Raw genomic sequence first — 25,536 nt, forward strand, 5'->3', positions numbered from 1 at the left:
GCCGTGCCTCAGAGGATTACTTTCCCAAGGTTGCCCCTTTGCCTTGGGGACCCCCTGCTGCCCTTAGTAAGGAGGAGGGAAGTGTGGGGGCTCGAATCCAGAAGCATGAAGGAACCCTGGTGTCGTTACCTCTAGGCACACAGATAGCCTAGTGCGTGGGCTGCAGCCTAGTCCACACTGCGCAGTCTCAGAGTGTGTCCGCCTGCATGGCCTGTCTGCAAAGACCCCTCCAGGTGTTGTCCCGGCCCACAGGCTATAACCAGGGCCATGTGTATTCTCGATGCCCCTCAGGGTTCCTGAGAAATGAGGTCTTAGTGGTTTCCTTAGTGATGTCCAGAAGCATGCCCTCTGCTGATCACACCCAACCTGGGAAGCTTCTGGAGCTCGATGGTCTAGGGTCAGTGGTTCAAGGGTGCAGTACCAATGCCTGGGGCGTTAGGGTAGGCAGCTCATTCCACATGTGTCCCCACTGCCCCGTCACCTCCTCGAGGAAGAGTGGCCCTCAGTTGCTCTAGAGGGGTTTGCTGAATCAGTTCAGTTGGTTTTCTCTTTGGTTTAGCTGAATCCTTAGTGCTCTCTCTCTCTCCTCTGTCCTGCTCTTCTCATTCCTCCTCCTCCTGGCTGCCGTACGTCTCTGCTCTTCTAGCCCTGTCCACACATAGTGCTCCGCTGCTACAGCCTGGTGGTCTTGCCCTAAGAAGATCCAGAATCGGGCCCCATCCACCTCTCCTCCCATTGTTCCTGGTCCTCACTGCCCTGCACTCCCTGTTTATTGCCCTGGCCTCCTAGCGCTCATTCTCCCTGTCGGGAGAGCCTTTCAAGAAAAGTAGCAGCTCAGAGGCTTTCATCTGAGAGTGTGATGCACAGGCCTCGCCGTGTACCCCAGCTTTGCCCCTGCTGTTCTGCAAGCTCAGTCCCTTGCTCCCACCTGTCCCAGGAGCACATTCCTTCCGGGCATCATCTTTTTCAGCCATCCTCTCACTGGGGGAGCGCTGGACCGTTTTACGTGAGATGACACCCAGCTACCCCTCTACCCGTCCCTACCTGTTGTTTTCACTGAACAGACTGAAGTATTATTTTTCCAGGCCTCAATTCCACCTCGAGTGTAAGCTCTTTGAAATCAGGAGCCGGTTCCTTTCATGGCTGTGTTCCCAGCTGCCAGAAGGGTGCCCGGTGCCTAGGCAGCCCATGATAAATGCTGGTCAAGCTAAGGATTGGGTTTACAGAGCCTGTTTGCTTTTGTGCTGAGCACAAGTGCCCTGTACCTTGTTCTGGAAGTAGCGATCGTAGTGTTACTGCCAGGCAAAACTGCCTCACATTCGCGTTCCCTTTCTGCCTGCTGTTTGCATTGCAAGAGCACCTGCATGGGGACCCCTTAGTCCAGCTGCCCTCAGGGACACTCCTGGAGCTTTTTTAGCCCCTGCCCTAACTCTCCTCACCCCTGAGATCAGAGCTGCTTTGTTTGCAGAGCAAACTGGTAAAAGCCTTCTGAGAAACAGTTTGAACGATTGCCTCCCAGGCAGCGGCTCGGGCCCAAGTGTCAGGTGAGAGAGAAGTCCCTGGCCCTCCTGAGGAAGCACCTGTTGTGGGCAGAGGTGATAACTCACATGCTGTTGCTTGGCCGCCAGGACTCTGGGGCCGGGGAGCAAGGTGGCTGGTGCCATGCCCGACGGCAGTGAGTCCAGCATGCAGCAGTTTGTCTTTTCTAGGCACTTCCAGTGGCAGGAGTCTTCAGGGAGGCCTTTCAGAAGTGTGTGGTCCCCTCATCCTACAGGATTCTGTTTCCCTTCATCCTTTGCCATCCATTGAGATGACATCTGTTGTGTTTGTCAGAGGGCACTGTGGAGAGGTTCTGGAGGGGTTCATGGCTCTCCTTCCATCCCATCTTCGAGAACATTTTATTTATCAGGAGAGCAGAGTAAGGAGGCCCATCCATCCTTTCCTTTCCTACTCCATTTCCAACAAGTTCTTTCTAATACTGAAGGCCTCTTTTCGTGACCGCTCGGTGTCTGGCCTTCCCTTTTCTGAGCTGCCTTACCACTTGCCTTCCAGCTGCTTTCACCCCACAGCCCTTTGTTATCTCACCTTGGGGCAAATTTCCTTCTTTGGGCCTGTCCCATGTCTGGAGTCAGAGGTCTGTCAGGGTAACTCGGGGAGGACTTAGCTGAGTTTTACAAGTCACGCAGAAGCTGTTTCTAATTCTAGCCTGAGCATATGGAAGCTCAGAAGATACTGTGTTTCAATTTAGAAAGTTTAGAAAATAGATGGTAAGGTTCAGGTAGAGCGAGCATATTGTCTGCTCTGGTCAGTCAAAGCCCTCGCATGTCCGCACTTGTGAGCATGTGCATATTCGTATTAGGGTTTGATTCTGTTTTGTCCCCTTACTGTGATTGATTCCAGTTTGCAGATGACGGGGAACAGCTTGATTGAGATGAATTTTTCCAGATGTGGCAAAATTAGGGTTTGGGCCCCGGTATGTATCTTTTTAAAAAGCCATGTTGTTTTTTCTAAGGGGAAATTTTGGAGAAACCATGCTTCTAAGACCAAAGTCTGCATTTTATTTATCCTTTGTATCTACAGTGTGATATCGGGAAGTGATGCTTAACTTTGGACCTTTGTTCATGGAGGCACATGAGACACAGCAGTGGATTGGAAATGGGGAGTGCTCCCCCATGCAGCCCCACAGTGCTCCTCATGCCCTCTATGTTCTTTGTGCTCCCCTGCAGGGCTCCCTGTGCTGTCCCTCGTACCCCACTGTGGTGCTCCCTTTGCCCCTCCTCCCGTTTGTTGTTCTCCCCTGCAGGGCTCCCCTGTGGTGGTCTGTGTGCTCCCCCCTCCCCTGCAGGGCTTCCCTGTGGTGGGCTGTGTGCTCCCTGCTGTAGTGCTTCCTGATAGTACTCCTTGTGCTCTTGGCTGCCTGTCTGTCTGCACACCCATTTGCCTCTCCCTGTTGATGATTGCTGAATCACTGTGCTGCTTTGACCTGCACACAGCCCTGGTTCCCCAGATCTGAGTGTCCTCGCACCTCTCTCATTCTGGGAAATGCCACCAGAACTGCTACAAACCTGGCTGTCTTCTCTTAGAGGAAAACAAGGCAGCCATGGGAGCCATGCAGGGTGTTCACCACCAGCACGAGGCCCTGTGTTAATCATGTTTTGGCATTTGTTGCTTATCTACTTTTGGCCAGGTCTGTAAGTGAGATACAGTCTCTGACCTGGTGTGCCTTATCATCTGGCGGGGAGTGGGGGGTGCGGGGGTTGCAGGTGCTCCTGAAGCCAGGGTGGGCATATTTGCAGGGGGAGGTGGAATTGCATCTTCTCTCTCACACATAGTGTTTTTTACTTTACTTACTCATCGTTGCACATGTGTAGAGTGAATAGTACACACAGGAGTTAACAATTATGGTAAAGACTGAAGATGTATGTAATATATATAGGGAGGCTGACTTAAACCAGAATAGAAATGAACAGTAGAATATACTACAGAAACTCAAACCCAACAGGACTTTACCAGGATACCAGGGAGAAGGGTCCAGGGGCACTGCTTACATTGCTTTTTAACTGTGTGCACGCACTGGAGCACATCTCCTCTCCATCATCGACAGGACCCAGGACAGTCGTGCATGGGGTTCCCCGAGAACCACATGTTCCTGCCACAGCCCGGTGCAGCCCCCTCCCCCCCGCCCCATGAGGAGGACTTTTCCTCAGAGGCCCAGGTGCCACCCACATGGGCACCAAGTGGGACTGCTGTGGGGGTGGTGCCGAGCAGGCTTTAGTCACTGAACCTCTCAGGGAGCAAGCTGAGCGCCCCTTAACTGGTGCCTGCAGCTCAGCTCTAGGCCCCTCCAGCCTTATGGGGATGAGTCAGGTAGCAGGGGTGCCTAAAGATAACCTGGCATTCTGGGCAACAGCACCCCCTCCAGGAGGGCACTCTGATTGAGGCGGCAGTGAAACACTTCAGCAGATGCCATTTATTTCAACCTTCAGGAGCTTTTATGGACTTTGCAGTGCAAGGCTCTAAACTTTTGGGTTAAGTCGTTTTGTGACTTTCAAACCACAGAACATTGCCATCATGATTCTCTTGTTCCTTTTGTTGAGAAGGTGTTTGGTGTGATTCTCCAGAACCCTAGAGGCCCATTTCACCAACCGCTGGCTGTGGCTCAGCCAGCCAGCAGTGCTGAGTCACATCGGGTAGGACAAAAGACTGCCCCTGCATGTTTTTCTGTGGGGTCGGCTCTGGTACGTCACAGCTTGGAGGGCTGATGGGAGTGAAGACCAGGCCTTGAGCCAGACTTGGTGAAGGCCCTTGCTGCTCTGCACATGCTGTGGGCTTCCTGTGAATGTTGCCGGCACACGGCAGGCAGCAGACCGGCTGACCCACTGTTGCAGTGACCTGACCGGGGTGGGTGGGAGGATGCAAAGAACGTGGGCAGTGGTGTCTGGACCATCAGCATTGACTAGGCCAACCCAGGAATGGTAGGTACATGCAGGCAACTGAAACAAACAAACTGTACATACAGCTCAACACTCAAACCTCTGTGTTCTGGGTGCTGTGACTCTGATTGATGGGTGTTGCCCCACTCTCATACTCACTTTATAATGTGGGAGAATGGCTCAGTGCCAGCTTACTGTGGCCCATAGTTGACAGCTGGAGTTACAGGCAGTTCTGAACTTATTGATGCACTGGGGTAAAACAAAGACTTCTAGAGTCAGGGTAGATTTTCCTATCCTGGATCCCTGTCGCTGCAGTGCTCAGAGCTTCCACGACCTCATCTGTAATGAGGTTGCATAAAAAATAATGCAGATGTGTCCCACCTGTGGGACTCCTCAGGTGCAGGTGGATTTCCAGGATGACAGGCCGGTGATGCAGTCGTAGATGGATTTCGCCATCCTACTTCCTATTTACTGGGCCCATGGCTTCCTTTCTCATTGCCCAAATGTGCCAGATGGGTCCGCAAGACCAGGGAATTGGGTTCAGGCAGAGATGCCAAGGAAGGGTGAGCCTGCTTCTAAGAGGCCCATTCATCTTTCTTCAACGTTCCTTTACTGAGTTTGGCTGTTGTACTTGTGTCCTTTGGACAGAAACCTCTGTAAATCGGTTCTCTAACCTTTCCTCACTGGAAGGGCTTCTGCCTAAGTAGGTAAATCTGGTGCCCTTTTGACATTGGTATATGCAAATACTTATTAAGATAACAAAAGCAGCCTTCTAAATCTGCTTTTAAAAAAGGAAAAGGCACTGGGTGCCTGTGAGGCTTGCTTTTCTTCCCTTCCATTGTCCTCCCCATCTGCTTCTCAGGTCTGGTGGCCTGAGCCCAGGGAAGCCCTCTGGGAAAAAAGCATAGGCCAATGAGGCTGGTGTGGGGCTAGTGTGGGCTGTTGGCTGTTGGCCTCCACTGCTTTTTGGCATCAGGGCAGGAGACACCAGTATGGTTCCCTTTAGGTGCGGAGATCAGGCTTTTCCAGGAGTCAGTCCCTCCTCCTGGCTACCCTCTTTCTTTCCCCACCAGCAAGCAAACAGAAGCCCGTGGCTCCTTCTCTGTGACTGTGGGGTAAGGGACTGCCTCAAAGAGCCTGCGTCTCTCCATTCTCACTAAGTGTCTAAACTGCAGGACCCACGAGGTTATTGTTCGTACATGTTTGTGGAGCCCTGGTGGTCTGCAGCTGAGGTGGGGCACAGGGGAGCTGGTGCCGTGCCGTGTCTGGGGAGTTCATAGCTTGGGAAAGTGGGCTGAGTGGCAGAGGTTAGAGGGATAGGAGAAGAAGGCTGAGCGTGAAGGGCAGAGCTGTTCATTGTGGCTGGGGGAACGAGCCAGAGAAGTATCAAAAGGAGAGGGAGCATTTGGACAAGAGGGTCTGTAGCTGGTGGAGGGGAGGAACTGAGTGGGGGCCTGGAGACGCAGCAACATATGGGGAGCACAGAAGAGTGCAAGGGCCTCCCCCTTCCTCCCTTCCTCCCTTCCTCTGCCTCTGTCTCCTATCTGGAGTTTCCTGGTTTGTTCCCAAATTTGGCTGCATGTTAGAATCACCCGGGGAGCTGGCTGTAAAAGTACCAGGAGGCTCACCTCCTCCTTCCCAGAGATTCTGGGACTAGTCTGACTGAACGCCCAGCTGTTCCAATGTGCGGCCCCCAGGCACTACCTACCACTCTTGCCTATGCATGTGCACAGTGTTCCAGGGTGCAGGCCCCAGGCACTACCTACCTCTCCTGCCTGTGCATGTGTCCATCAATCACCCTGCTGGACTCAGAGACCTGGGAGCCTCACATAATCCCTGACTCGTCACAAGACAGTAATAGCTGATTCCTCCCACTACTGACTCTAGAGGACAGACTTGATACATGCACGCATGCACTTTCTCACCGTTGGGACATAACTTGAAGTACAGAGTGAGTTGTGGTCTCACTGCCTCTTACGTGCTGGATCTAGGGTCATACTGTGCTGCTGGAGGCTTGAGGAACCCCGTTTTCCCATGATAGTGTGGTTTTCTCAGGAGGCCTAACTGTTGCTTTCCTCCTAGGTGTATGGGTCCGGGTCGCAGACAAGGGCATTCCAGTATGTCAGGTAAGGCAGCTGGGCCTGCTGCCCACAATGCAGCCTTAGTGCTGCTTCCAGCACAAGTGGTGCAGACTAAACAGCCTGTGTCTGTTTTGTATGTTCATTATTTTCACATCTCTAACATGGCTTGGATAAAAGTATTTTAATTTTCAGATGGGAAAGCCCTTGAGCTTCTCCATTTAAAAGGTAAAATTTTACAGGTGCCTGCCTGGCCCAATAGGTGGAGCATGCAACTCTTGATCTCAGGGTTGTGAGTTTGAGCCCCATGTTGGGTGTAGGCATTACTTAAAGAATCTTTTAAAAAAAGTTAAAATTTTACATATAAGGCTGATATTTATGACTCATGTGCTAATCTTTTACTGCCACCTAGTGTTTCATAAGGAAACTCACCCAGTTCCTGAGGGCAACTTGATTTCAGATCATACCAATTGGAGAGCTGGCCTTAATCATCCAGCAAACCCTACAGATGCTGAAATCAGACCCATTTTAATCGTGGCTTTCTGGGGAGGTTGAAATTGTCCTCATTAAGGGAAAGATAAGATAGACTGTTCTCATGTTGTCAAGTTTTATATTGGAACTGAACGCGGATGAAAATATATTCGAGAACCTTGTCAAGTAGTTGCACGTGGTAATTATTACCATTTTCTTGTTAATTCGTGTAAGGCTGGTATTCTCGGTCAGTTTGGGTGGTGACATTTTAAAATGCAGTTTGGGTTCTGAGAGAAGAGTTACCCTATAAACATTTGCATAGACCAAAATATTTCTACACATGACACATTTATCATAAATTCTGTTTAAGTTTCTGATATCCTGAATCATCATAAAATCCAGTTCTATATTTTGGTACCATATATTTTCACTTTGCGATGCAAATACCCTGGAATGCCTATCAGCTGGAAAATGCTGTTCCTGTGTTGTGTCCTGAGGCCATCTGGGGGTGCTCTAAGCAGTGAAGTGGTGGCAGGGTGGCAGTGAGGGTACAGGTCTGGGCCACCTCACCGAGAGCAGCCACATAGACTTTTGTGTGATTATTTGAGAATCCTGAGTAGAAGTCTCTTTGGGAAATAGAACTGCTCATTAAAAAAAGTAATAATAAAAATTAATAAAAATTAAAAACCACTGTAGATGTTTTTTTTCCCCCTGAAACTATCAGTCAGTTTTCACATTTAGTCTAAAAGAAAGCTACAAATAAATACACATCACAGTCCATGCTTTTTCTCCCCAGCCATGAGTGTCTTGCCAAGCAGGGCACAAAAACCTTAGGAGTAAAATATAACTGTCACACTTTCGCCCAAATAACCTGAGATGAGATTTAACCAGGAAATAGCAAGATGCCTACAGGACTGTTTTCATTTCAAAACGCTTATCCCAGGAGCCATGTGAGAAAATGCATGCAGAGAAAATGCATCATGCCACTTTTCTATATCCGGACCATCTTAATTGGACCTTTGTGTATTGAGCAGTGTCTTTTCATAATAACTGACCTTCCATCCCACTCGCCTCCACCCACTTCCCAGTTTTGCACATCAGGAGGGAGTCGTATGTCATCAGATATGTGGCATGACCTGGAACCCCTCGCCACTGGCCGCCAAACTTCTCCAGCTGAGAGAGCATGAACTGTCAGGGAGTCAGCAGTAAAGGGCAAAGCAGTCAGCTCATTCTTCTTAACTGCTCATTACTTCAAAGGCAACACATACAAAATTCACTTAAAAGAGTCTCAGACTTTTTCTGCTGGTAATTAAAATATGTTAAGAATTCAGCAATGCACATGCCACATACCATCCCAGCTCAGGAGTGTACATGCCCACAGTGTGTGGCCTGCCCTGATGCACTTCCACGACCGAACCAAAGTAGGGCAAACAACTGTCCCGATTTCCCGTTTTTGGCATTCAAGACTCAGCTGAGATAGAAGAGTTACAGTTTTGTTAGTTCTAATAAGCTGTTTTTTGAGAAATAATTTTTTGTAGTTAAAAATGCTCCATGTCTGAATCTATAGTTACTGTACTAAATTAACTGTTTCCAAAATCCACAATTGCCTTGAAGTAGCATTTCATGGTTTCTGAGGTCCAGATGATCATCCCATACACATTCACACCTTGGCATGACTGTCTCATGTTTTCCTGGTCCGGTTACGGCCTCATCCACATAACAAAGGCATGCTGTCTTTAAAAAAAAAAAAAAAAAGTCACTTTGTCAAAATGACACTTTTAAAGAGTTTCAGGTTAAATGGGTGTGATCTATGCAATTTTGACCTTAAAAGTTGCCAGATTATTATACAAAAGATGCACCCCCCCACACCATGAGGATGATTGCATGAGTCCGTTGTCTTCCAGCTTAACGTGGACCTCCACCCCGTTTCAGTATTAAAATTGATTGTGGATGCTCGTGAATGGCAGCTTTTAACGTCTTCTTATGAATATGCAGAGACCTATGCCATGAGAGATGTGTTATGATGTAATATAATAATAATTACTGCCATCGTGATGAAGTGACTTTTTGCCAATTTCTAGAAAGTCATCCAAAGTCAGCAGTTATTTGCATTTATGCTTGACCTATGAGAATGGAACGGACTTAGGCATGTTCACATAAGATACCTAATCATTGAAAACAAAAATTCAGAAAATGCTTAGCTAAATACCTGCCCCCCGCCATTTTTTTTTCTGATGAAAAAGAAAGCAAAAACAGGTTTTGTTTTGAAGTTGACCATAGCAACCTGTTCCTTGCTGGTAATGATGGAGGAGGAGGAAGCGGAGGGGAAGGTTTCACCACAGACTGCATTTGGATCACCACAACAGCTTTAACAGTCTTCTGAGAAGTATACCTGATGAACATAGACATAGGAAAGTGCTCGTGTGCAGCAGTGAGGTGTCATTTTTACGAAGTAACTTTTTTTTAACAGAGCCACACTTTAAAGCCTCTGAAAATAAGAACCAAACCTTGGTAAGCTAAAGTTTGCTTACTTCTCTTCACCTTCATGGCCCAGTCGGTTACGATCCATCTGAAACATCCAGATCGTCCTGACCGTTCATGCGAAGAGTCTTGGGCGGCGGGGGTGGGGGGTGGGGGGGACCATGGATGGGGAGGGGATTGAAATCTGAGGGGGTAGGGAGGAGTGGTCCGGTCTATTTCAATGCTGTGTCGTTTGGCTTTATCTGTGATTTGCCAGTATGAGAGTGACATACTGGAGAGCTTTCATTTTAGTGGGTCTTAGTGTTTTTTTTTAATCATTGCTTTTTCATATGAACCAGCTATGTGGGCTCACATTTAAACATGGACACTTTCCATCAGAAACTGTAATAACACCATCTTTTTGGGGCGTTTGTCTATTTTTGATTTTTCAGTCATTAAAGGGTTTCAGAAATAGACAATAGTAGAGCACTTAAGCCCATCGATCGCTTCCATTCCTGTTTAGCCATCCTATACCCCATGCACTGAAAGCGAATCCCAGACATCATATCATTATCCACAAGTACTTTAGCATTCTCAACACTGCTTTTTTGCAGGATTTTTTTTTTTTTTGTCCTTGGTTTTCCATTTGGGTTTTGGTTTTCTTTCGGGAGGTGACATGGGTCTGCTCAGCATCGCACTACAGCAGACAGCGCCTGACCTGGTTTTCCTTTCTGTTCCAGTGACCTGGTGAATGGTCTCGTGGCTCTCATGAACAGCAACGTGAGCAGCCCAGTCAACCTGGTGAGTGTGTCCACTTCCTCCACGCCCCCTGGAACAGGTCAGAGTTCCATGCTTTTAGGAAATCATGAAGAGCAGCAGCCATGGCTTTATTTGCCAAGAGCATGCATAGGGCATGCATGTGTTTGCTTACTGCACATAAGAAGGAGGAAAAACACAAAATAAGAATATGCAAAGGAGTAAAATGTCTGCAAGGCATGTATGAGTGGTATGATAAGCACTCACCTACCTCTGTCATCCTGAAGGGCCTGGGACTAAAAGGTTGTGAAAGGCTGTGGTGGCAGTAGATGGACAGTTCTGTGTGCATTTCTTTCTCTATTATTTGACATTATCTACTCCCTGTAAGACTTGATTAAGTGAGCTTTATAGATTATGGAGGTTAAGGGAGTTTCCCAGTTTCCGATCATGTCTGTAGGTCACCTGGCTATACTGAGCACCTTTGTTGCTTCTTCTTTCATTCCTTCCTATGGCCCCAGAGTCTCCTTGTTGGAGGGATCCTAAGGTTCTCTCACTCCGTTTTTTTCTTTTTTTAATAATTTTTTTTTAAAGATTTTATTTATTTACTCATGAGAAAGAGAGAGGCAGAGACACAGGCAGAGGGTGAAACAGGCTCCATGCAGGGAGCCTGATGTGGGACTCGATCCTGGGTCTCCAGGCGGCGTTAAACCGCTGAGCCACCTGGGGTGCCCTTGCTCCATGTTTTTAAGCGATTTTACTACTGGGTGAACATGCTTCTCTTCAAAGCACTTCATTCTGTCTCTGGCCAGTTCTTACTGGCAGGAAGTGTTTCCTTCTATTTAGAACTAGAATCTCATTCTCTGTGAGTTGCCCACTAGCCTTACTTCTCAGTGTGGGGCCCATTAAAGCTAGCTAATGCCTCCCTCCACAGCATGGTGACTCTCCAAGGATTTGGGGGGCAGGGTCACACTGAGTCTCCTCCCCAGCTCTCAGCCAGAGTTCACATTCAGGTCCTGAGTCCTCCTACCCTCCCACCTGCTGTCCCCCTGGATAACTCCGTCTCATTCTGTTTAAAATATGAAGTGTTCAGTATAGACTGTCCCGTCATTCAGGATGTTCTGCTGATGCCAATGGCTGCTGACATTAGTTTATGGGGAGTCGTGGCCTCACCTTGACAGGCCTTGGAGTCTGCTTCAGGTGCTTCCCCCAGACTACCTCTCCTGTTTCCTCCAAGGTTTTAAGGTTCAAAGTGGTACCCATGCCTGCTTATTCCTCAAAACTACTTCATTCAGAAACATTTCTTTTTGCTTGTCTTTGTAACCAGCAATCTGAAGCATATCCTGTCTTCATTTTTCACTGAGTTGGGAGGGAGTTTTCACCACATAGGAAGAGGTGGAGACATCACTCCCTTGTCTGGGTGTAGACCGATTCATGGGTGCCAGTGGCTGCCAGCAGCCAGCTAGGGCTGCTTTTGTGCACTTTTAAAGAAACATGATGAAATTAAGAACAGATTGAGACGAGTCTTGTGAGCCTCAGTTTCTTTCAAGCATTTGCCTACCTAATAACTTCAAAGGCCACGCCACCTTCATCCTGGGGTTTTGCTCCAGGCACTTTAAAATGTGCGTGATGTTGGTGATGCCACCCATTTTCCACATAAGCACAGTCTTTAGATACTAGGTTCCTTCTTTTCTTTCTGAGGGGGCCTTTACAAGGGCTGTTTGAGAACTCCCATCCCCTGTAGAAACCTGCCTTCCCTGAAGTCTGAAGACTGTCTGCCAGTAGCCCTGACAAAGATGGGCCCTCTCCTTCCCAAGTTCCCATCACTCCACTTTGCTAGTCAGTCCTTTCTTTGTGCTTAGATGTGGGACTAGGGTCCTTTCCTGCTCTTTTTCCTTCCAGCTCCAGGCCAGACCAGGAAGTTGGGAGTGCAGGGTATTTCGGACACCTAATGGTCAGACTTGGTGGTGGTCTCTTACAATGGGGAGGGGGTGGCAAATAAGAGTAGTAGGATTGAGAAGGGAATCCTGCAGTCTTGTGTGATGGAAGAAAAGGAGAAAATTATTTTCCTTGACAGTCCCTAAAGGCAAGCTCACTTTTTTTAAAGGCTTTTCCTCTGGCTACCCAGAGCCCTCATCTGTGAGTGCATTTTGGTTCCATTGCAGTTCCATGTACTAGTTCGCAAGTCCATTATTGCTTACGCTGTTATCACCATGCACCTAGAGGGAAATGTCTTATCTTATGAGAGCTCATTTTATAGAACCAAACTTGTATGCACAGTGACCATGCAGGACAATGGAAATTGTCCTGGTTGGCTAGGTAATGTATGTCTGTATGTCTGTATTAGATGCTCTTGACCTAGCTGAGGGGCGTTCTTGTCAACAGTCAGTCTAGCAGACAAAAGCAGCCCCAGATACAGTTTAGCACTTTGCTAGGTGGACTAGTCATCATCCTGATCAGGGAAGCACCCAAGGAAACATGAAGAGGCAGGAGCCTCATGACTTCCCAAGAAGCCAGTTAGCCCGTGAATACTTTGAAGACATGTATATGATTTGGGTGGAAGTGGTCTCTGCTGTTGTAATTACACTTATAACTAGCAACCGTTTCTTCCCTAGGGGAACCCGGAAGAACACACAATCCTAGAGTTTGCTCAGTTAATTAAAAACCTTGTTGGTAAGTAAGACAAACACATTGCTGAGTGAAATTGGCTGCACTTACCCTATCAGTTAATAACATTCGGACTAGAAAATGTGTAATTAATACAAGCTAATTGAATTGGATAAAAAGCAGAACTTTATCAGAAACACTTAATTGTCTTCTGATTCTTTAATTAAGTAATAGAAAGATACAGATGAAAGTGGGAAGGGAGGTTGGTCCTGTTCACAGGTCTGTCAGCAGGTTGGGGTGGAGTGGGAGGAGGAGATATGTTCCCAGTGCTTGAGATATGATTCTGGTAGATCACTCCACACAGGTAACAAGTGTTTGATCGCCAAACATGGACAGTGATGAGAATGGGATTTTGAAGAGCCGAGAAGGAATAACACCAGCTTGTGTGTTTCTGATGGAATCTGTTGACGATTTTCGAGTTCTTGGCAGTTCTGGCCAACCTGGCCATGACATGTTGGAGGCAGTGTAGACACTGGAAGTAAACCCAATCAGGGGCGTGCTCTGAAAGTTATTAGAAGCTTCTGTATTTTCAGCCAGCCCTTGTGTTGTAGATGTATACTGGGTGAGCCATTTGTCACATCAGCAGGCTTCCTAGAGCTCTGGGAAGTCTGGCTCTCTGGGTGGGGGTGGGGTTGGAGGGTTGGTTTGTTTTCCATGGTTGATGAAGAAATTTGAGTCAGGACATAACTAGAATGGAGTGTGGCTGGCTAGACTGGGGTGAACATGATGTAGGATATTCTGAAGTGCATGTCTAGGCCCCATACTTAGCTGGGTTGTCTTCAGGGCTGTCCTTTCTGACTTGGAGCTATCATCTACCAGCATGTTCTTATCAGCTCTGGATACTTGGACAGAGGGGGCTGGCCTTCCTCAGTCATAAATTGCAGGATCTCATGGCCCCAGCAGCTTCCCCAAGATCTGCTTTCCGACTCTAGGTCTGCCTGTTTCTACCCAGATAAGGAAGGGATGTGCTCAGGTAACAGGTTGTCTGGGATCTGGGCCATCCAGAACCTCTACCCTAAGTGGGGCCCATGATCCAGCATCTTCAGTGTCACCCAGATGCTTGTTAGAAATGCAGAATCACACACCCCACTCATATCTTCTGGATCAGAATCTGCATTTTGACAATATCCTCAGGCATTATAATCAGTATGGTTCTGTGAAGGGCTGAATAGCACACTGCCCCAAACTGTGGAAGCTCACAACAGCGACTGTTATATTTGTTTATGATTCTTTGGAACTGGCTTCCACTGGGGGGGCATGATTCTTCTGCAAGTCTTGCCGATGGCGCCTCATGTGACTTCATTCTGTTGATCCCCGGTGTCTGGGCCCTGCTAGGGTGCTGGACAAGCCAGGCTCTTGGTCCTTCTGCATGTGGTCTCTGTAGCAGGGTAGCTGGACATCTGTGTTGGCGCAGGGCTCACACCTGTAGGTGCATAAATGGTTAGGTCTTTCTAAGGCATCAGCTCAGAACTAGCCCACAGTCATTCCTCCTGCACTCTACTTGGTTAAACAAGTTGAAAGCCAGCCTGTTTCTAGGCCGGAGTCTCCTGTAGTGTGTGAATGCCTCAGGAGGGCTCACTGGGGCCATTGGCATCACAGATGGACGCACACATTTGCCACTTTTATTTACTTTGGAGTCTGGTTCTGTGGACATCCGTGCTGCATTAGCTGATGGTAGGTGGTCCACCTTGGAGCCAGCAGCTAGGGAGCAGCTAGGGTAGGCCCTGTCCTTTCCCTCAGGGGTGGCCCAGGCCTGTAGAGACAGAATAACTGCTTCTCATGCAGTTCTCATGGGACCAGAGGTACGGTCCCCCATGTGGCTCAGTGACTCTGTGAGAAATGTGTTCTGTCATGCACATGTTATGCACCCTTATTCACTGCAGAGGGGATTTCACTTTGAGGAGTATAGTAAAAGTCCCACCTGGACTGGTTTGTGATTCTCTTACCTTCCTTTTTTCTTAATCAATTCAGGTAGTGGAAGTGAGATTCAGTTTCTCTCCGAAGCCCAGGATGACCCACAGAAAAGAAAACCAGATATCAGAAAAGCGAAGATGATGCTGGCATGGGAGCCCGTGGTGAGTGTGTGGCTCTATGCTGCCCCGTCAACAGAGGCCCACAGCGGGTCCTTGTAGGCACTGGCAAGCTTGGGTGGATAAGACATAGAGTTCTGGGCTGTTACATGGCTTCTCCTTTCATGTGTCTCAGTCTGTGAAAGGAGCATCCAGGGCAGTGGCCACGTGCACTCTGGGCCTAGGAGGCCTGGCTGACCTGTCTGTCTCCACTCAGCTCAGGATGTCCTTGGATGTGCAGGGTTGGGCAAGGTTGCTACATGAATCGGGGCGAGCAGAGCCACTTGGTTCCCAGGAAGGCGGAACCCCAGATTAGAAGCATGAGAAACCAAAGGCCAGGGAGAAGTGACCCTCCATGCCTTTCTGTTGTTCCTAGATTAGATGAGACTCCTTGTGGCCTGCGGGACTATGCAAGTGTGTTAGCATCTATCCCACAGGTATATGTGGGAGATACCCGGGGAGAAATAAGGAACTCAGGAGGCAGCCATAGAATTCAGGCTTAAATACCATCTTCATAGGGAAAGAAGAGGGGCACATAGGCCTCTTAGAGGACAGTAAGTGATTTTTAAGAAAGGTGAATGGGCCCTTAGAAGAACCCCTGGGAGATAACGATAGCTTATGACAATTTATGTGGTATCAATGTCTAGTCCTCTCTCCTGTGGTGAGAGTCAGTCCTCCCTGGTTGATGACACCTTGGGGAGGGGACTTGGGACAGCTGAATTTCTGTTGGAGGGCCTGTCTTTGGGCTGCTGGGAGGAGAGGAGTTCAGAGAAAGCCTCGCTCTCTACTTGCTCAGGTGCCTGCAACTCAGCATGGTCAGCATATCAAAGTAGTGGATTTGGGGCTGATGTCACCCTGGGCTCCCACAGTCCTGTTATGGGGTGGCCTTTTCTGCTGCCCTCCAGAGAGCTAAGTGAGAAGAATCCTCCAGTGTTGGGCCTTAAAGGGACCTGAGAGTTCCAGTCCGATCTTATTTTATCCCAGGGTCTACAAGTCTGAGTGATCTGAAGGTTCACAGGGATTTGTTGAGTGCACTAAAAATATGGTCATGCCCAGACAAAATTTAATACATAAGAGTTCCTGCTGCACAAAGCAGCAAGTGTAGATCTCTGTTTTTAGAAGGCATTTGCCATTGGTCTTTTGTAAGTAGAACCTATGTCTTAAAATATTTTTTAAAAAGCTAAATGCACATTCGTTACATAGTAACTTTTGCTTTTATAGTAGGTAAGGTATGTAGGTATTTTTATTTTTCTGGAGTTTAAATGGATAATATTCTAACACATTTAGATGAGGTACCTTACCACTAGTTTCTCTTCATACTAGTTTCATCTCATTAATAATTTTTGAGGAATCTTGTCCAAAGAAGCATTTAGTCATATACCCATCTTAATTTCTCCATGTGTGTCTTTTTTGACAGTGCTGTTGAGGTACAATTGGCAGACAGCAAACTGCCTGTATTTAAAAAGTACAACTTAATAAGTTTTGGTGTATTTTTATGCCCCTGAAACCATCACCGCTGTCAAGGTAACAGGCGCATAGTCTTCTCCCCGGTGGTGTCTGGTGCCCCTTGGCCATGCTTCCTTTCCGACTTCTGCCCTTTTTTACTCCTGGGCAGCTGGTTAGATTTCTGTTTTCTGTTTGCTGCAGGAGGGAGGCTCTAAATTAAAATTGCTTCCATGGTGTTGTCATGAATTCTCCTCAGACTCAGCCTGTTAGGTCACTGGGAGTGAGTGTCCCGTGGGAGAATGAGTGTGTGGCGCACACCCAGGTGCTTCCCAAGGCACCCTCCCTCCATCACACACTTCCAAAAGAAAAGCACACAGACGCACATGTGCGTCGTTTTCAGGTGCTTTGTGGTTGATTCAAGCAGGGTGGACCCCAGACCAGCAAGAGTCCAGGGTCTTTGGGGGATCAGAGCTCATTCTCTGTCAGTCTGGGGTGTAATTTGTCAAATTGCACAGTGCGCTCTGAAAGCAGCTTTGGCTGCTCTTTCTGGTCAGCCCTGGTGCCCTGTGACACACCCCCATGGAGCAGGCCACCCATCATCAGCATTTCCTTCCTGCAGAGCCCTAGGAGTGTCTGCTGTTGCTCTCAACACCAACCTGGTCTCCTATTCTTACCTTCTCTTTCAACAGGTCCCACTAGAAGAAGGTTTAAACAAAGCAATCCACTACTTCCGTAAAGAACTCGAGTACCAGGCAAATAATCAGTACATCCCCAAACCAAAGCCCGCAAGGATAAAAAAAGGACGGACACGCCATAACTGAAAACCTCACTTCTCACGACGGGAGACTCCCTGTGTCACACTTGATGGGATGTATTTTTTTTTCTTTTTTTTTAAGAAAGACTTAAAACAGGTGTCATGAAGAACAAACTGGAATTTCATTCTGAAGCTTGCTTTAAAGAAATGGATGTGCCTAAAAACTCCCCTCAGAAAACTGCAAATTTTGCCTTGCACTTTTTAAAATCTTGTCTTTTTATGTAAAATAGCGTAGATGCATCTTTGCATATTTTCACGTTTTTTATCTTGCTATGAGAGCATATGTCGTGACTGTCGTTGACAGTTTTATTTACTGGTTTCTTTGTGAAGCTGAAAAGGAACATTGAATGGGGTGAAATATGCCAATTTTATTTATAAAAGTGGGTACTTATAAATGAGACCTTATACTATGCATAAAGGACAAAAAAAAAAAAAGTGAACTTAGCAGTATTGTCAGGTGGGTGACACACCGGCATCTATTCTTCAGGCGGATAAAAGAATTCTGTTTGAGAGCTTTATGTTTCTTTTAATTCAGAATTTTTCCAAGGTCTAGTTTTTAGTTGCAAACTTGACTTTGAAATACTTCTGTTGTTTATCACGATCAAGGATATTTGAAATCACTACTGTGTTGTGCTGCGTATTTGGGGTGGGGGCGGGGGGACAAAGTTAACGTATTCTTGGTTAACAGTGGTTAAATATGCTATTTTAATAAAATATTGAAACACATTTGCAGTTTTAAGGATTGGCTGACTTTCTGCTTTGCGTGGTACGTTGTTGGATTGCTAGGAAAACCACTGTAGAATTTTAAAGGAAAAATCCAAAAGTTTCCAGGTTGGTGGATGTAACTTGAGGAGTAGATATTAAACACATTGCTACTGGGGCTGAATCTGCATGCGATATTAACTGCTGCATGGAGAGATTTTTCAGATCTCACCCAGGGTTTGAATCAGTGTGTGTCCTCCTCTGGCAGCACAGACCAGATGGAGAAAAAAAAGTGCCATTTTTTGTAAAATCTATAAACTAGGCTCATTGAGTGAAAACTTTGAGAGCCTTTGCTTTCATTAAGAATTCTTTCAAGCTCTAATGTTAGTATGTTTTCATTCCTTTTATAATAAATGGGAGAGCAATGCAGTGAGTTAAAGCAGCTACATTTTCCATTTTCCATTTTCCATTTTGTTGCATAATAACAACAAAAAGCTGACCTGCCACCATGAGAGCTCTGTGGTTGGGCCGAATGCTTGTTTCCATAGCCAACCAGGGGAAGCCAGACTTGCCTGCCTTTCAGAATCACTTGGGGATTTTCTTTTTTTTAATTGGACATGTTTTTCCTATTAGAATCTCTGAGGCCAGGCCAACGAAGCTGTGGTTTTGTTTGATTTGTCATGCTAAATTCCCTAGTAGAGTCTGGAACTCAAGATATTGCTAGACCAGACATTGTATAAAAGAGGAAGAGGATTCAAGGAAGGTTTCTTATTTTAATTGTCATTATTTTGGCCTAAACTGTGTGATACACCTCTTGCTGGGCAGAGGTGAATAGAGCTGAGAAGTTTGGGACATGCTATTGGTGACCCCCAGAAATGGAAAAATGAGCAGAGACCTGAAGGGAACTTCTGTAGAGCTAGGCTGGGCAGAGCACTTCGGGGGTACCCAAAAGCCCTGGGGTTCAGAATTCTTTTAGCTTGTTATTTGCTCATGGCTAGAATTCTGGAATTCTTTTGACTTTCATCCCCATGGTTTTCATAAAGATTTTCTGGGGATAAGGAAAAGGGGAAGAGGGATCATGTCTAATTTCCCCTAAGGATAAGGGTTATGCATCCAGGGAAGTAATGTAAGCTTCAGATGGAGCATGTAACTGTCCAGGGAGAGAGGAGAGTGGTACTGAAGAGCCTGGAGATGGACAGGTGAGTGCTTAGATGACGGTGCCCCCTGCATTTCAGGATTGGCTCCTGACATAGACGTTACTGTGGGGGTACAACTCCTCTTCCTTGGAGGACCATGAGTGAGCTCAAGCAAGGTGCACATGACAGAGTCAGAACATACTGGATTTCAGTACAAAGCCCGGCCCACTGGCCCTGAGGAGACTCTTGCAGCAGCCTGGCTACTCCATGGGCCCTGCTGGAGCCTCTAGTCATGGCCCTGGATGGGCTCCCTCTCACGGTTCTGAGTTGTACTGTGAGCCTGACCTTGTTCTCAATGTCGACGTTTTATTGAGTGAAATGCTGGTCTAGCCCTGGCAGTGAGTGACAATTTGGCCTCATAAGGGAGGCTGTGGGAAATCTGGGAAGTCCTCAGTGACTTCCTGGGGCAGAGGAGCTCTGAGTTTTAATGTTTCAGTTTGCATATGAAGGTGATTTGTGTATATCAGGTAGACTCTCTGTGGCAGATTATTATATTTGATAGGGAATTGAAACATTGCATTGCCCTGAGAACTGTTGACCACAGTATCTGAGATGGAGATGCACACTGCTTCAAAGACCCTGGGGGAGCTTTGTTCTAATTATCAAGATTAACCTGCTTATTTTCTGTGTAGTAAAAATTCTTGACTGTGGCCTGTTTGTACCTTAGGCACACTGGGGAACCAGGGTCATTTTTATCTACAGCTGTGTTGTGGGCAGGAAACGTAGGGATTTCATTATCAGAAATCTTAATTTTTTTTTTCTGCTTTTGGGTGGGACACATTTGGCAGGACTGGCATGATTTCCCTCTCCCCAGATTAGGCTCTGATAAAACCACAGCGGTTAGACCGGTTGACTCATGCCTCCTGAGGGCAGGTGTTGGCAGGGAGAACAGAGTACTCCTGCTGTGATTCAGGACAGTTCCGTTTTCTCTCCTGAGCATACTAAGCATGACATTTTTCTCTGCTCTTTGCTGTGAATACTGGGCTTAGTTCCTAAAGATAAAACTCACAAAATTGTGGGGTCCCCCTATGATGGGCTCCCCCTGGATTTTAGACAACTAAGACTTGTCTGCACCGAGCCTCCAGCAGTTTGACAATTACAGTTCAGATTTTCCTCCTTCAGCCCTTGTTCACTCAGAGCCGACTATTCCAATTCCAGTAAGTTGTAATTCTGTATTTTTGCTTATCAGTCTTCAATGTGAGGGATGGCAGTTTGCCTCGTGCCTCTTCTTGCACCTAAGAAGAGATGTTGGTTTTTTCAGTTCTGCTTTTTAGCAGTTAGGACAGACGGATGACTTGCAGGCTCCTTCAGTGTTGGCGAAAGGGTTCATTCAAGAACTTTAATGCTTTTTAAAGTCTTGCTCTTTGGGTGCATTTTGAATTTTGTGTTTCTGTATTTTTTAAAACATTTTATTTGAAGTGAAACCAATATGTCGTGGCATAAAGACCCAGGATGCAGGAGTCAGAATAGCTGGCTCTATCATTTACCAACCAAGGAAGGTCAGCTTGTAAAGAAAGAGTTAAAGAAAAATGCAAGGAGGAGACTTCTATTTCCAAGAAGATGGAGTAGACAGACTCCCTTTTCTTCCCACTAAGTACAATTTAAAATCCTGGACATTATATGTAAAACACATGTAGGACGACTTGAGAAGTGACTAGATGTCTCAGGACCTGAGGAGGGATACAGTGGTGTCATGGGCAGACTTGTGTCCCACCCAGAATTCACATGTTGGATTCCTAAGACCCTCCACCTTGAAATGTAGGCTATATTTGGAGATAAGGTCTTTAAAGAGTTTATTAAGTTAAAAAGGCGGCCTTTAGGGTGGACCCTAATCATGTGACTGGTGTCCTTATAAGGTGGAAATTCAGACAGCGTATGTGTGCACGCACACAGGAAAGACCATGTGAGGACACGGCAAGCAGGTGGCCATCTGAAAGCTGAGGAGAGAGACCTCATGAGAAACCAAATCTGCTGACATCTTGATCTTGGATTTTCAGTTTCTGGGTCTGTGAGAAAATGAGTTGCTGTTGTTTAGCCGCTGGTCTGTATTTTGTTATGGCAGCCTGAGGAAACTGAGTGGTGGTGAGTTCCCTGGGTTTTCTTTTTGTGTCATATATCCCAGATTTGAGAAGCTGGCAATGCAGAAATGCCAATGGGCACAGCCAATGTGCCTGAAACCTGTTCACTGTAGCAAATGTACCAGGAGAGGGGCAGCCTAGTAAGGCAGAAGGCTTCCAACAGTAATGGGTCTACTCCAGCCAAACACCATGTGAAAAAATTACAACGTACCCCACCCCCCTTCCTGCCAGCAAAGGCTAAGTGGGGCCTGAAGTTCCCCTTGCCTGGCTGTAACAAGATGTGTCAACCTCCTCCCCACCACTCTCCCTGATAGTATCCGGGAAGGACTGAGCGGGAGCTAGGAACCAGACAGCCTGATCTGGGACTTCCATCTCCAGTGAGTGGCGATGGCCCCATCTCCATGATGTCTGACCATGTGAGGGTCCTGGACCTCCACCCCCACCAGCAGTATTGACATGCCCCTTTCACTTTCCACTGGGGTGGTATCAGGGGAACCCTAGTGAAGAATCAGGACTTTCAGCACTTTGATCAGTAGTTACAAAGCAACCCCAGTGGGGACCGCTTTGCAGTAGTAATGAGATGCCTCTATCCCCTTCCAGCCTGATTGTCATTAGTGGTCACCCAGTGAGGAGCCTGGACTTCCCCAGGCAGACAATAAAGAGCAGTGCTCCCTCTCACTCAGGATTGGAGTCAGGCAAGGTCTGCCAAGGCCCAGAGTTTTATCTTACAACATTCAGCCAGGTTGCATGTCATATTAAGAACCAAGATGATCTCAAGTGGGGTAAGAAGAGACAACAGATGTTAGAATTATCTGACAAATACTGTATTTTTAATTTTTTATATTGAATTATTGTTGAAACACTGTTATATAGTTTTGGGTGTACAGCATAATGATTCGGCAATTCTGTACATTACACTATGCTCACAAGCGTAGCTACCATCCCGTGTGTTACCATTCAGTGGATGCTACTTCAGTACCATTGACTATATTACTGATGCTGTACCTTTCTCATCCCCACCTGACAAATATTTTAAGCAGGCATCATTAAAACACTTGAGTGAGAAATCATAAACCTGCTTGAAACATGAAAAACAGAAAAATTCAGCAAAGAGGAAGTATAAAAAAATTACATGGAATTTTAGAAGTGAAAAATAACCAAAATAAAAAGCTCTGTGGATGAATTCAACAGCAGAGTGGAGACAACAAAGGGAAGACTCTATGAACTTGAAGATGAAACGATAGAAATTACCCAGTCTGAAGAAGTAGACTGAAAAAAAGGTGTGTGGAACTATAACGAAAAAAATGGGTCATGTCATTGGAGTGCCAGAAGAGGAGAGGAAGGTGGAACTGAAAAAAATATTCCAAGAAAAAGAATGCACAATTTCCTAAAGTTTCCAAAGCAACATAAACCAACAGATTTAAAAATGCAAAGTGAATCCTAAATAAGATAAACCTAAAGGAATCCATGCCAAGATACATAATAATCAAACTGAAAACTAAAGCCAAAGGCAAACAGTCTCCAGGGCAAAGGGAAGTGACACATTGCCTCTGGGGGCAAAACAATTAGAATGGCCATGAGTTTCTCATCAGAAACCACGGAGTCCATGAATAAATGGCACATTTTCCAAGTACTGGAAGAAAAGAACTGTCAATCCAGAATTCTGTATCCAGTGAAAATATCCTTTAGAAATGGAGGGGAAAGCATTCCTTCCTCTCTTATGAAGGAAAACTATGAAAGTTGTAACAGCTGACTCATGCTAAAAGCATTACTAAAGTAAAATTATTTAAAAAGGAAATGATAAAAGGTGGAACCATGGAGTATCAGGAAGGAAGAAACATGGAAAGAGCAAAAATATGGGTATATGTAATAGGTTTTCTTTCTCTTAAGTTTTCTGAATTATGATGATTGAAGCAAAAATTGTAACACTCTTGTGGCTTTCAATTCATATAAAGAAAGCAACTGTATATAAATGTTGGAGGATAAAACGTTTCCATATTACACTCAAACTGGTAAAAGCTGATAGGTTTTGAGAAGTCATGTGTATATATAGTGTAATATCTAGAGTGGCCACTGAAAGTTATGCAGAGACATACCCCAATGTGCAAATAGAATTGTAAAACAAACAAACCCACAGGAAAGTGGGAAAAAGGAAACAAAACACAACGAGCAGAAAACAAGAAATAAAGGCAGAGCCTTAACATGATAATTACATAATTACATTAAGTGTAAGTGGCCAATGACACCAATTAGGAGACATCAAGAGAATGTAGGAAACAGTAGGTACAATTTTGTACATAAATTTGACAACTTAGATGAACTAGACCAATTCCTGGAAAAACCCAAACTAACACAATTTATTCAATATGAAATGCATAATTTGAATAATTATATAAAATTCATAATACCCTCCTAAAATACCTCCGGGCCTAGAAGGTTTCACTGGAAAATCCTACCAAATGTTTGAAGAATTCACATCAATTCTAGAATTCACATCAATCTCTTCCAAAAACTAGAAGAGGAAGAAACACTTCCCAATTTATTTTATGAGGCAGGGTTACCCTGCCATCAGAACCAGGCAAAGATAGTACAAAAAAAGAACTATAGACCAATATCCCTCACAAATATAGGTACAAAATTTTTATTGAATATTTAAGTGCAAAGATTTTAAATAAAATGTTAGCAAATTGAATTCAACAACATATAAAAAGAACTATGTACCATGACCAAGTGGAACTTATTCAGGAAAACAAAGCTGGTACCATATTTGAAAACCCTGATCAATATATTCTGCTTATAAAGGCGGAAGAAAAAAAATCCCATGATGATTACATGATGCCAAAAATCCAATGATGTTAAGTATTCCAGCTATATCATGGTCTGATGCCGTGTGCTATCTTTCTGACAAAACTTGAATTTGAAAGATTACTTTTAAATAAAAATTTTAATAAGCATTGAAAAGGATTAAATAAGAATCAGTAGCTAAAAATAGAATTTCATTAATCAAGTACTAATGAAATAAAATTTGTTGAAGGTATACGGAAAAGATATAAGTGAAGGTGATAACACCTGATTTTCCTATTTTAAAGGTGATGGTGAGGTTGCAGTGATACAATATAGAAATGTGAGGAGGAAATGAAGATAATTGTGTTTATACTACCCACTATAGAACCATGACTGAGTCAACTGGCCAGCTGGAAAGGTCATGGATGGACAATTAATCAAAATCACCACTCTTAGTTTCTTTTTTTTTTTTAAGATTTTATTTATTCATGGAGACGCAGAGAGAGAGAGGCAGAGACACAGGCAGAGGAAGAAGCAGGCACCATGCAGAGAGCCTGACGTGGGACTTGATCCAGGGTCTTCAGGATCACTCCCTGGGCTGCAGGCAGCGCTAAACTGCTGCACCACCGGGGCTGCCCATCAATCCTAGTTTCACAGAACAAATGGCAGGAGGAAAATTTACCTGTTATCAGAGCAATTTAAGGACACTTTGTCAGCGTTTCTATCAGCATTTGGGCTTCTTTGGTATTGGATGCTTATTTACGATGTTCTATTTCACATTTCCTGGTTTATTTGCACAAAGTTTGTTTCTCAGCAAAGAAGGAAAAGGAACTGGAAATCAGGAATAGGATGAGAGATCTAAATTTAAAACAACAAAAAACTAGCCATGAATTACATCCAGTGCATACACACATCCTTTGTAACAGTCGACGCCACACATTTTGTTCAGAATTACTGCATCTGCATCTTCCACGGCTTCTCCACCTCTTTTTAATGCTGATGGTCACTGCAGTAGCACCTCTTGGTGTTTTTCTCTGTCCTCTCCCCAGGCCGTTTTATGTTAGGTAGGGTAGGTATTTATTTACATGAAAAGAAACGAACTTTCAAGGAAAAGACACTGCTTTTATAAATCCAGATCTCCTGGATATATTTGCTTTTCCCTCCAATTACTACAATATCACATATTGTAGAGTAGCAGAGTAGATCACATACTACTAGAAAAGTAGTAACAAGACTTCCTTGAAAGTTTATTTAGTGGTCTGAGCCTGAATGGGGTGTATTTCTTTTAGTTCTAACTTTTCTACCGTTATCTAGTCTTTCCTATGCTCCTTATGTATATACACTATTAGTTTTACGAGAAGGAAGTTTAGTCAAGAGTTTCAGAGGAATCAGGTGCTAGATCTCACAAGGGCTCAGCAGGGATGGAAAAGTGAGTCAGTGTTGTAGAAGAATCACCACTGGATATCCCATTATCTCAAACTTTAAGAAACTAATCTTCAAGTGCAGAATTTTCAATAAACAGTCTTCACAAAATGTTCACTCACCCTGGTGGAAACACTTAACTTTGTGAAACAACCCATTCCAT

General features: G+C 45.5%; 1 protein-coding gene across 3 annotated transcripts in view; it reads left to right on the forward strand.

The window, feature by feature from the left end:
• Window positions 1-17,917, forward strand: part of UXS1 (UDP-glucuronate decarboxylase 1) — a 93,666-nt gene extending 75,749 nt beyond the window's left edge. For 2 of the 3 annotated variants that reach the window (XM_041756758.1, XM_041756759.1), the window contains exons 11-15: window positions 6,516-6,559; window positions 10,183-10,243; window positions 12,811-12,868; window positions 14,834-14,937; window positions 17,067-17,917. In XM_041756758.1, coding sequence (XP_041612692.1) covers window positions 6,516-6,559; window positions 10,183-10,243; window positions 12,811-12,868; window positions 14,834-14,937; window positions 17,067-17,198 — 399 coding nt within the window. In that variant the 3' untranslated portion in view covers window positions 17,199-17,917. Of the gene's footprint in view, window positions 1-4,100; window positions 6,482-6,515; window positions 6,560-10,182; window positions 10,244-12,810; window positions 12,869-14,833; window positions 14,938-17,066 lie in introns of those variants that run through there. The other variant, XM_041756760.1, reaches the window with a different exon arrangement.
• Window positions 17,918-25,536: the final 7,619 nt, after the last annotated feature.

Source organism: Vulpes lagopus, chromosome 5 (assembly GCF_018345385.1).
Source record: "Vulpes lagopus strain Blue_001 chromosome 5, ASM1834538v1, whole genome shotgun sequence".
In the NCBI taxonomy this organism is placed as follows: Eukaryota; Metazoa; Chordata; class Mammalia; order Carnivora; family Canidae; genus Vulpes; species Vulpes lagopus.